Raw genomic sequence first — 13,039 nt, forward strand, 5'->3', positions numbered from 1 at the left:
AAGTTTCTGGACCGTTTTCAAAGGCAGCCCCACGTATAACGCATTGCAGTAATCCAGACGAGAAGTTATCAGAGCATGGATAACTGTAGCTAGGCTATCTCTGTCCAGATTAGGGCATAGCTGTTATACCAGCCTAAGCTGATAAAAAGTGCTCCATGCCACTAAGTTCACCTGTGCCTCAAGTGACAGTTCTGGGTCCTGGAGCACCCCCAAACTATAAACCTGATCCTTTAGGGGAGTGCAACAGGTTGAGCATCAACTATACACTGGGCAAAGAAGTACTTCCTTTGATCTGTCCTAAATCTAGGCTTTATAGACAGTTCTGGGTCCAAGAGCACCCCCAAACTACTAACCTGATCCTTTGGGGAGAGTGCAATCCCCTCCAGAACAGGCTGAATATCACCTAGCTGGGCAGACAAACCACCCACTAACAGTATCTCCGTCTTGTCTGGATTGAGTTTCAGTTTATTGGCCCTCATCCAGTCCATTGCTGTGCCCAGGCCCTGATTCAGAACAGCCACTGCCTCACCTGGGTTTGATGAGAAAGAGAGGTAGAGCTGGGTGTCATCCGCATATTGATGGCACCTCAGCCCACTCCTCTGGATAACCTCCCCCAGTGGTTTCATGTAGATGTTAAACAGCATGGGGGATAAAATAGAGCCCTGTGGAACCCCCCAGCACCGCCTTCTGGAATCGGCCATCCAAGTAGGAGCGGAACCACAGCAGTGTAGTGCCTCCAACTCCCAACCCAGATAACCTATCCAGACAGATGCCATGGTTGATGGTATTGAAAGCCGCTGAGAGGTCCAGGAGAATCAACAGGGTCGCACTCCCCCTGTCCCTCTCCCTCTGTCCCGCTTTTATTTATCTTTAAGATATCAACTTATTTGTTGTTGCTGCTGCTGCTGCTTTTATTTATAAAATGTGTACAACTTCCAGGTGCTGTAAATTTGTAAAACGACAACTATAGCACAGAACCCTTCCTGACAGCTCATAACCTAAAGACTAAGATGTTGCAGAGGGAAGGGAAAGTAAACGGGAAGGGGCTTGATCAGGAATCATGTATCTTTCCCTGGGAGCGGCAAAGTAGCTTCGGAATGCAATCTTGAGTTAACAAAATGGCACATCCAGATCGGTCCTCCTCTCCTTATTTCAGCTTCATGTGGCTCCTTTTCTTTAAAAGAAATATATCAGTAGGAAGGATTATAGAACTGCCCATCACATGCAATTTGGCCTTCATATTATCTGTTCCAAGAATGTCATGACACCCCATATTGCAGTTATTATGCAATACCATTGTTATACCATCACCCTGTATTCTATTATATTCTTAGTGGAAACTTGCCTTTAGAGCTTGCTGTCATCATCAAGAAAATGTTGTAACATGGAGTAACGTATTCTTTTAACTAATAGGTTTTAGGTTATTTGCCAAAGCCAAATCAATGGCAACTGAAGCCAAAACTAGGCATTAAAATAGATGCATGGATGTCACTGAAAACAGTAGCGTCACTTCCCCTCTCTTTCCTCCTCCTCCTCCTCCACCTCCTCCATAATGTCTAGAGTTACACAATTGCTCAGTTACATTGGCTAATGCTTGTAGGGGAAAGGAAACTTGAAGTACAATCATGTAGGGTTGGCGGAGAATTTCTCCCCGAAACTTTGGGGGGCCTAGCGCCAACGTGTTCGGCCCCCCGAAGAAGTTTCGGGGAGAAATTCTCCGCACCCCCCCGTACCCCGCACCCCCCCTGGGACGGGACTTACCTTTCCCGAATGTCCCTCCCGGCGGCGGGTCCCGGCGGTGGTTCGTCAGGTCTTCGTCAGGGGCGGGGGCAGCAGCCGATCTTTCGACCGGCTGCCGCCGCCGCCATTCCAATAAAAGTAAAAAAAAAAAACAACGCCCCCGTGATAGGCTACGTGACGATTAACATAGCCTATCACGGCTAGATTTGCAAAGTCAGCCGTGATAGCCTACATAAATCGTCACGTAGCCTATCACGGGTGACTTAAAAAAAAAAGCGCGTACGGCTAATGGCGGCCCCCATAGGGAGCCGCCATTCATGTTCCTTATTTGGTCGCTGTAGTCTACGTAAAGATTACGTAGACTACAGCGACCAAATAAGGAACGCGAATGGCGGCTCCCTATGGGGGCCGCCATTTGCGTACGTGCTTTTTTTTTTTTTAAGTCACCTGTGATAGGCTACGTGACGATTTACGTAGTCTATCACGGCTGACTTAGCAGATCTAGCCGTGATAGGCTACGTTAATCGTCACGTAGCCTATCACGGGGGCGTTTTTTTTTTTTTTTTTACTTTTTAGTTCGCGGCCGGGCGAGGCGAGGCGCCTCCTCCCCGGCCTGAATTTCGGCCAGGCGAGGCGGGAAGCCTCCCCCCCGGCCTGAATTTCGGCCGGGCAAGGTGGGAAGCCTCCACCCCGGCCTGAACTTCGGGGGGAGAGAAGCGAAGCGCCTCCTCCCCACCGCGAAAAGCTGCGAGACCAGGTAAGTGGCTTTCGTGCACTCCTACAATCATGCCATGCAGAGAAGGGATCAAGAGTAAGCATGGTTGGTCACCTGTTGAGGGCCCACACCCCAACACGGGACCACTGACAACAGCCCCCTGGCATTGCTCCTCCTCTTCACCATTGCAACCTGCTTGTTCGTCTGCCTCTCATTCTGGCCCAGGCAATGGTGGTGATGAGAAGGAGGAGGAGGAGTGGTGAGGAAGAGGAGGAGGAGTGAGAGCAGCTAGTGACAAAGGTGGTGAGAAGGGAGACTCATTGTAGAGGGGGACCCACTGCGGGTGACTTGCCCAAGGGCCCTGAGAAACCTGGGGCTGGCACTGAGGCCACGTCATACATCTTATGTTATTAGACATTACTGCGGGGGAGAGGGGAGAGAGAACGAGATGCTGAGGAGGGGGAGAGAACGGGATGCTGGGCTGCTGTTTTACGTGGAGTCTCACATGGGATGGCATCTGGTTCCCATCTGAAATACCAGATCACTACCTTCAAGATCACTTAAAGTTAAGGACGGACAAAACCGAAAAAAAGATCAGATAAATCACAAGTCCTAATTCCTGGATGATTTTTGTTTTTTGGAAGCAACTTGTTTCTTCCTTTTAACAGACCAGGGGTAGTATCCAAAGCTGTCTTTCTGCTAGCACTAACTAATGATGTTGCACTAGCATATACCAGTGCTTGCTCAGCATAACTAGCGCAATAGGGGAAAGCAGCAATTTGCCCTGAAATTTTGTAGCAAATGGCCAGTTTTCCTCATTTTGCTACTTATGTCGTGCAAGTGTTGGTTTAGGCTAGTGCAATGTCATTAGATGTCTCTTTCCTTAGATCCTTTCCTAGGGGTTCGTATTCTCTAAAACCTGCCACCCCAGCTGTTTTTAGAATGCTGCTGCTGACCAGTCATGATGGACGTGTGTGTGTATATATATGTGTGTGCGTTTTATGTGTGTTTTATTCTTCCAAATACTTGAAAACATGTATTTGCAACACATGGGTAATTTGATCATCTGGTAAGTGTTTGTCTCACTCACTTTACAAATTGTTTGTTCAGAGGTGTTAATCACCAACAATTACTGTCCATTGTCTCAAAAGATACATCACTGTATCATAACAACAACAACAAATGCAGCGCGATTCCATTTTATGTTGTTTACAGTGGAGAGTAGCATAAGAGGGTAAGCTTTTCTGTCCAAACTTACCTGATCGTCCATCTCTTTGAAAATCGACATGGTACCATTCTCCATCATTCACCTTCTTTTGTAAAGCTTTTATTTTAATTGTACCGGATCCCATGTCCAGCAGGAGGTAGAGGTGGCCATCAAGCATCTCAATAGCAAAGAAGTCAACTTTCACCATTTGTGGGTGCTTGGCATCTTTCTGATGTCGTGGCTTGCCATGGCTGAAAAGTATCAGCCCATTTGGCTCGGTGGTACGGAAATCAAATGATATAGAGCCTGTTTTCTTGGCGTTCCACTTCGGCAAAGAGATGAAAGATTCTGGTGTTTCAAAAGTGATTGGATCCAAGGTTGCCACATTTTCACACTTAAATGCTACAATTCCATGGATCTTCATCTTAGGATCTCCTTGTTTGGCAAGTCGAGACAATTCCAGCCTTACATCATTGTTCTTATACACAACCTGCAAGCAAACCACAGTGATGATCAGAATGGACTTAAATGTATAAACAAAATTGAGTATTAGCTTCAATAAATCGCATGCACACATTTAAGTTAACAGGACCAGCTGCATACTTCTGATGTTCCATGTAAATAACATGTTCCTCCCTCCGCCCCCGTAGCCATGTCCTGCACCAGAACCTAGCATGCTGTCAAGCCACAACAAAGCTTGCACTATTCTTTCATTCCTTCATCCATCATCCAACCATCAAATGTAGATATCTTTGCTTCCACACACATACACATCTGCCTGAGTCCCAGGAAATGCCTATATGCTGAGGGTGATGGTGGTATCATTTCACCTCCTTATCCATCTCTCCTATAAAAGGTCATAACACGTTACTCAACCGTTTATATTCCCAAACAGCAGGGTAAGCTATGCCACCCACAGTAACACTGTTTCAAAAGTGATGTGGTCACATCAAGAAACATTTGTTCTTTGTATGTATAGATTATTCCCCTTCAGTCAACAGATTAAGACATTTGGCCACCATGACTACCACCAGTATGCCATTTTAAAACATAGAAAATGGGTTTGTAAGTTTGTAATGGCTCTCAGAAAGATTGAGTAATCTGAAGATATCCCATTCACTTCTCTATATCCCTTGTATTGCACCCCCCCCGACCAGTGCCTTTAATACCTGCCTGTGACAAGTTTGAGTCAATTAAGTGACATGAGTAAATGCACTGCAATGCGCTCTATGTGGGGCTGCCCTTAAGGCTGCTCCAGAAGCTGGAGCTAGGGCAGAACGCAGCAGCTCAGTTGTTGTCAGGAGCTGCTCCTTTCTAGCATGTAACTCCTTTGCTGGGGGAACTGGACTGGCTGCCTATTCACTACTGGGACAGGTTGAAAGTTTTAACTGACCACACACCCTTTCCCCCAATCACCAATTGTTTTGTGTGTGTTTTTGGATTTTGTGGAGTTTTTTCCCCATTCTAAATGGTTGAAATTAATGAAATGTCTCTCCTAAGGCTTAGTTACTGGCTGAAATATACAGGTACTTTTGGAATTTGGGCTCCACCCCTTTTGCCTTTGGCCCCACCCACCACTGGAATGTGGCCTCTGAGAGCTTCTCCAATTTTGAATTTGGCCATCAAGCTGAAAGAGGCTCCACACCTCTGCTCTACACAGTCAGGCCTATCCATGCAGCTTTGAAATGTAGGCTGTAGTTATGGTGGAACTACCCCATACAGAAGCAATCGTGTGGGACTCAGGTATGCATTGTCTTTCATTCAGTAGAAGAAGTATAGTAATCGAAACCTTGATTACTGAATTCTGTAGGGATGTACGAAAGGGACTTACCTGGTCCCGCAGCTTGCTTTGCGGTGGGGGGGAGGCGCTTCGCTTCTCCCCCCGAAATTCAGGCCGGGGAGAAGCACCCCATCTCCCCGGTGACGAAAGAAAAAGTGAAAAAAAACCCCCAAACCCGTGATAGGCTACGTAACGATTAACGTAGCCTATCACGGCTAGATTTCCAAAGTCAGCAGTGATAGGCTACATTAATCGTTACGTAGCCTATCACGGGTGACTTTGGAAAAAAAAGAAGAAAGCGCGTACGCAAATGGCGGCGCGCCATGGGCGCCGCCATTTACGTTCCTTATTTGGTCCCGGTAGTCTACGTAAAGATTTAAGTAGACTACGGCAAAAATAAGGGCAACGCTATTTGTGTTGCCCTTATTTTCGCCGTAGTCTACGTAAATCTTTACGTAGACTAGATGTGCCAAACTAAGGAATGCAAGTGGCGGCGCCCCATGGGCGCCGCCATTTGCGTACGCGCTCTTTTTTTTTTTTCAAAGTCACCCGTGATAGGCTACGTGACGATTTACGTAGCCTATCACGGCTGACTTTGGAAATCTAGCTGTGATAGGCTACGTAAATCATTATGTAGCCTATCACGGGTGTGTGTGTGTGTGTTTTTTACTTTCCTTTTTTATTTTGCAATGGCGGCGGCGGCAGCCGGTCAGAAGACCGTCCGCCGCCCCCGCCGAACCACCACCGGGACCCACCACTGAGAGGGACATTCGCATGAGGTAAGTCCCATCCCGGGGGGGGGGGGCGGGTGGAGAATTTCACCACCAATTTCAGGGAGCCGAATGCGTTGGCATTCGGCCTTCCGGAGATTCATGGAGGAATTCTCCGCCATCCCTAGAATTCTGTTCCAAATGTGTTTGTAACTTACAGAGTTTATTAACAGGTTTGTTTTTTTACAGCTACCTGGCTGAGCTCTTAGCACAAGCCTGCTGCAGGTTTTTTCTCTCTCTAAAAAAGGGAAGAGACTGGAATCTGGGTTGGGCTTAAGGGGGCAGTACACAGTTACTTCGCCTGCCTGAGTACAACATACGTCTGCAACAGGAAATGAGGTATCTGCCTCTGAACTTCCCCTCTTTACTTGAACCTGTCCCTGGAAAACCACTGCCCATATTTTGTTCCATCTTTATTTATATATTGCTTCTTGTGGATGCTTTGTTATGAATGCACATCACTGGTGTAGGGGTTGTAGCTCAGTGGCAGAGCACCTGCTTTGCATGCAAAAGGTCCCAGGTTCGATCCCCAGCATCTCCAGGTAGGGCTAGGAAAGAATTCTTCCTGAAACCCTGGGGAGCCGCTGACAATCAGTGTTGGCAATACTGGGCTTGATGGGTCATTGGCCTGACACCGTATAAGGCAGCTTTGTATGTTCCTACGTTCTTCTAGGTCCACCTGCTCTCTAGGGTCTGTAGAGATTAAATCTCAGAATGGGTCGGTGGACTGTGGTCGTATCATGTCTCTGTCCTCTCTGAAGGAGGACACACGGCCACCCTCGCTTAATTGGTTTATTCATATGGTTCTCTGCAATTCTCCAGCAGGGCTCTCAACACAGACTTGAAGCAGAATTTTTCTCTAGCTAAGGGAAGAGAAGGATGTGGGGGGTGGCGGCGGCTGGGGCTGTATTGTTCTTATGGGGAAAGTGCACAATTAATTCACTGTGTCTACATATGTTGTTGTAGTGCTTTGCTTGCGGACAACATGATGGGGGAGGGAACGACCACAGCTTTGGGGGAAGGACCACGCTCAGTGGTAGAGCACATGCTTTTGATGGCCAAGAATCCAGGTTCAATTCCTGGGTAGGGCTGGGAAAGAGCCCTGTCTGAAATGCTCCAGATCCACTGACAGTCAACATAGACAATACTGTGCTAGATCTATCAATGGTCTGACTCAGCTTCCTAGATTCCTGTGCATTCTAAAATCTGCCTGCCACCACCCCTGATACTGGGAGGCCTAACAAGAACCCAAAGGGATCGCCATCCCTCCCAGATCGGAGAAGAGAGCAATGTGTTTCCAATGCTTATCTTTCCCCTCTGTCTTAGAGTATTCCTTGCCTCCTTCAGGGAGCCTGCAGGTAGGGATGATGGAGAATTCTGCCACGGACTCTAATGAGAGTCCCAGAGTCCGTGGCGGAATGGACCAACCCCCATCCGCCACCCAGAGAAGTTTGCCCGGATGGACCCTACCTGCCACCGGCCGGGTCGGGGCCGTCCGCTGATTTCGCAGCCATCCGTTGCTGGTCTGCGGATGCAAATGGCATCCTGCGTAGCGGACGCCATTTGCGTCCCTGCTCTTTTCGTGATAGGCTACGTAAAGATTTACATAGCCTATCATGAAAAGAGCAGGGAGCAAATGGTGTCCGCTACGCCAGATGCCATTTGCATCCGCAGACCAGCAGCGGGTGGAAGTCCGGCTGTGGATGGACCCGGCCGGCGGCTCTGCAGACTTGCCGCAGAGCGGAGCCGACCAGGGAAGATTCCGGGGGGAGGAATGGATCGCCACCCCCTGCAGGCCCCCAGGCGGACTGGTGAGTGGGGTTCGTACACCCCTACCTGCAGGCCATGTTTGGCTTCATGAAACAGACATCCAGGCCACAGCAGCTTTGGAAAAGCAGGCTGAACCCCACCCCTTGTTCTAGGGTGACCACTTAGACATCCCCACCCCAAAGTCCACATGCTTCACCCAAAAAGAGGTCAAAGGGGGGCATTTATGTGCATAACATTTGCATATGCTAATTCATCTTTTTAGATACATGTTTAGATAGATTATAACTTAAATAGAAATACAATACATCTCATCCGAGTGGGGAAGACTATGACCAGGTGATCGGTGTGGCTGCCTGCGCAGTCTGATGTTCAGATGCTAACTGTTGATGGCCAACTTGCAGGCCGCTGCCTTGTGGTCCTTTGTCTAGATACCAGACTTGTACTGGTCAGCCCTCCAATTAGAGGACACCTTCAAATACAGAACTGTCATCTGTAAAGTAGGACACATGGCCACCCTGTTTTGCTTTTCCTGAAACAATGACCTCAGTGAAGAATAGGCAGGTGAGGGTGTTAGGAAAAGTTTAAAAAAGGACAGGTTGTTGTTGTTGTAGTTATTAATATTACATTTATATCCCACCTTTTTCCCAATACTTGGACTCAAGGCGGCTTTACAACATTAAAAACTTAGGACACGATCCCATTGGGATAGGCAGCTGCCTCCTAACTTGGAGGCAACCGCCTATCCAATGCAAGGCAGGAGCAGCATGGAGGGGATCTTCCCCTCCACGTTTCAGCTGACCTGCATTTGCAGCTAGACAGCCAACTTCGGCTGTCTAGACATGGGAAGTTGGAGTGTGTGTGTGGGGGGGGGGGGAGCGCGGCGGACACTGGATGATGCGTAGGAAGCATCGGAAAGGCATGTCCGCCCTCCCCGCCCTGTTTTCTCCCCAGGAATGCCCTGTTTTCGCTGCTGCGTGCTCTTATGAGCATGGAATGCGAGGCCAATCCGCGCTGCCTACAAGGCAGTGTGGGAGGGGGTGGAGGGTTTCTCTGGGAACCGATCTATCCTATGGCCATCTTGCCTCTGACTACTGGCCATAGGATTGCATCCTTATACAGTTAAAACATTGAAATATACAAAAGTTAAAAATATACATAAATAATCAATAATATTAAAATTGTATAAAATATCAAAATTTTAAAAGACAACAAACAATATAAACCATAGTTTATGGTTCTCTCCATGCCTCCATTCTGCTGCTTGTCAGACATGACAGGCCTTTAGGTCATGTGTAATAAAGGCAGCTTTGCTATTTACCCACTTAATTACAAGTGTTTTGGTTAATTCATCCACTTAATTATGAGTCCTTGCTCCAAAATTATTATTTTTTACTCAGTTCAAATAATCGGGGGGGGGGGATGTTGAATGAGCTATCATTTCAGAATTAAAGCACGTAGTGAACTTGCTTGCTGAAAAGATTTCTGCACACATCAATTTAGCTGATTTAACAAAGTATTAGTTTCTAGCTCCTCTCAACCTTTTATCACTTTCTGAAGCCTTTCACTCACCTATATAAAGCACATCAAGGTCAGACTCTACATGGTAACTTGATTTTAGCATCATTTTGGCTTGTTGCTCTTGAAACTGGGACTGTAGAGCAACCTTGCTAGTTGCAAAGCAATGCCACTGGGAAGTCAACAGGAGCAGAGTTAGCCCAGAAAAAAATGGGGAGATATTAACTGGATGCACATCAGTGGCCTTAATCCTTTCGAAACTCAAAGACTGACTGAAGACTATTTTGATAAACCTGAAAGATGGTATTGGATGAAGATTTAATCACCCAGCCTTACAAGGGTTCATACCCCAAGACATACATACATTCACCACTCTGAGGCCTTTCTATGTGGAGCGGTACACAAATACTGTAAATAAATAAATAAATAAATTTTCCTCCAGCATTCAGAGAAAACATGGCACACTTCTCAAGCAATAAATACAGTACATGGTAGTTCTACCATCCACTGACAGACACCATTTCCCTTCCACCTCCAGCTAGGGATGTCAGAGAATTTTTCCACGAATCTCTGGGAGGCCGAATGCCAGCACATTTGGCCCGCCGAAATTGGTGGCGAAACGGTCTGCCCACCCACCCCCCCGGCACGGGACTTACCTTCGGCGAATCTTCCTGGCGGTGGCGGTTCGGCGGCGGTTCTGCGGCAGCGGCTGCGGCGGCCGGTCTTCCAACCGGCTGCCGCCGCCGCCATTTCCAGTTAAAAACAACAACAACAACGTGATAGGCTACGTAAAGATTTACGTAGCCTATCACAGCTGATTTAAAAGAAAAAAAACGCGCGTACGCAAATGGCGGCGCCCATGGGTGACGCCATTTGCGTTCCTTATTTTGACATGTCTTAGTCTACGTAAACAGGGATGGAGCGCCTCCCCCCCCGGCCAGAATTTCGGGGGGGAGGGACGGAGCACCTCCCCCCCCACGAATCAAATTTCGTTAAAAGGTAAGTGACTTTCGTACATCCCTACCTCCAGCACCTGTGAAGTGCACTACTGCAGCTAGCAGCTTTGCGTACCATTTAGGGATGTCAGAGAATTCTGCCATGGATCTCGGTGAGGCCAAATGCCAGTGCATTCAGCCCCCCGAAATCTGTGGAGGAACGAAGCCCCCCCACCCCCACCCCGCGAAAGGCACGTGAAACGGGACACCTACCTGCTGCCGTTTGTGCTGACTTGCGAATGGTGTCTGCGTCCACTATTCACTTCATCACTATAGCCATGATAGGCTACGTAAATACTTATGTAGCCTATCACGGCTAATGCAGGGACACCATTTGCATCCCTGCGGAAGCCATGATAGGCTGCGTAAGTATTTACTTAGCTTATCACGGCAAAAAAAAGGGAACGCAAATGGCGGCGGCTACGGCGGCCACCATTTGCGTTCCCTTTTTTTTTGCCGTGATAGCCTACGTAAATATTTACGTAGGCTATTACGGCAAAACAGGGGCGCAAATGGCGTAGTGGCCGCCATTTGCGTTCTTTTTTTCTTAACCGTAATAGGCTACGTAAATATTTACGTAACCTATCACAGCAAAAAAAAAGGGAACACAAATGGCAGCCGCCGTAGCCGTTGCCATTAGCATTCGCTGTTTTTTTTTCTTTTGCCGTGATAGGCTACGTAAATATTTATGTAGCCTATCATGGCAAAATACAGAGATGCAAATTGCATCCCTGCAGGCTGCCCAGCGGCCAGATGTCCAGCTGTGGTCGGAGAGAATTTCAGGGGGAGGGACGGAGTGCCTCTCCCCCACCGTGAATGTCACTCTTCAAAAAGGTAAGTGACTTTCGTACATCCCTAATGCCATTATTGGTAGAAAGGTGGGATACAACAAATCAAATAAATAAATAAATACTGTGTTGTTTTTGTTTTTGTTACTGAGAGTGGTCCTTAGATACATACATACATACATGCACACACAAGTGCTATGCCAAATCCTGATGCCTATTTTGGGGAATTCTTTCTCTCCCTGCGAAAGAGGCATTATTTTTTCAGCCTCTTTTGCAGGGAGGGGGAGAATAATTTTCACCTTGGGGTGGGGAACTGTGTTTCTACATAGCTTTTTAGGTTTGGGAAGTGGCTGAACGTTGCTTCTAATTTTTTTGTTCTTTTTCACTTGAAAAATGCCCCCAGCATGAGACTCTTTAGAGACAGGCTTCTCCAACCCAGCAGCACTTCCTGAAGTCCTATGAGACCACATGACCACACCCTCTCCAATAGTTATTCAGGAAGAACTCTCAGCTTGCAGAAGCTTCTTTGCAAGGAGTGCTGGACTTCTTTGCAAAGAGTCCCAGGAAAACAGGAACAAATGGGACTTTTGGAGCTTTACAAAAACTCTTATCTCGCTTGCTCTGTGTTGTTGCAAGGAAGAAGAGAGCTTTTCTAGGCTCTAAAAGTCCCATTTACTCTTGTGTTGCAGAGAAGCTTCTCAAGCCCAGGAGTACTTCCTGAATGCCTAGGGGAGAGGGTGAGGTCACATAGTCTCATGGGAGTTCAGAAAGAGCTGCTGGGCTGGTGAAGCTTCTGTATAGAGTCCTGCCTGCTCAGAGTGCAGGGGATGTTTTTACAAAGAAAGAAAGAAAGAAAGAAAGAAAGAAAGAAAGAAAGAAAGAAAGAAAGAAAGAAAGAAAGAAGACTCCTCAGCGATTGCCTACACTTTAAAGGGTAAGCAGAAATCATGTCCTCCTCCCCAAGGAGAAAGTTATTCGGAATTCTCACCTCCTCAGCATCTTTTGCCAGAGTTTTCATCCCCCCCCGCCCAACTTGCTAAAAATTGAAGAATCGAAACGTTCAGCACAGCACTAACATATACCATAATTCTTGTCACTGAGTGCTCTTCTCTACTTTGTGTTGCAAAATCTCCCAGCTAGGGATGTCCGAAAGTTCCGCCATGGATCTCGAGGAGATCAAATGCCAGCACATTCGGCCCCCCGAAATCGGTGGCAGAATGGCCCGCCCCCCGTCCCCCCGGGATGTGACTTACCTTGGGCGGATCTTCCTGGCGGCGGCGGCTCCGGCGGCGGCTCCGGCAGCCGCGCAGCAGCGGTGGCCGGTCTTCCGACCGGCTGCCGCCACCACCATTTCCAGGTTAAAAAACAAAACAAAAAAAGTGATAGGCTACGTAAAGATTTACGTAGCCTATCACAGCTAGATTTTTAAAAAACACCGTGATAGGCTACGTAAATGTTTATGTAGCCTATCACGGCTGATTTAAAAGAAAATAAAAAATCGCGTGTATGCAAATGGCGGCAGCCATGGCCGCCGCCATTTGCATACAAGCGATTTTTTATTTTCTTTTAAATCAGCCGTGATAGGCTCCGTAAACATTTACGTAGCCAATCACGGCTGACTGCAGGGACACAAACGGCGGCTATGGCCGCCGCCATTTGCGTCCCTGCTAGCCAGAGGCCAGATGTCCGGCTGCTGGTGGAGCCGGCCGGCAGCTCCGCAGAATCGCTGTGGAGCACAGCCGGCTGGCCAGGATTCCGG

The 13,039-nt window shown here is 47.7% G+C and overlaps 1 protein-coding gene across 18 annotated transcripts in view; it reads right to left on the reverse strand.

Moving 5' to 3' along the window:
- Positions 1-13,039, reverse strand: part of NRXN1 (neurexin 1) — a 1,598,206-nt gene that overhangs the window by 939,292 nt on the left and 645,875 nt on the right. For all 18 annotated transcript variants that reach the window (XM_084829231.1, XM_084829225.1, XM_084829224.1 and 15 more), the window contains one exon: positions 3,714-4,152. In XM_084829231.1, coding sequence (XP_084685357.1) covers positions 3,714-4,152 — 439 coding nt within the window. The remainder of the gene's footprint in view (positions 1-3,713; positions 4,153-13,039) is intronic.

The sequence above is a fragment of the Heloderma suspectum genome, chromosome 1 (assembly GCF_057233095.1).
Source record: "Heloderma suspectum isolate Gila_16-S chromosome 1, 16-S_ref, whole genome shotgun sequence".
NCBI lineage: Eukaryota > Metazoa > Chordata > Lepidosauria > Squamata > Helodermatidae > Heloderma > Heloderma suspectum.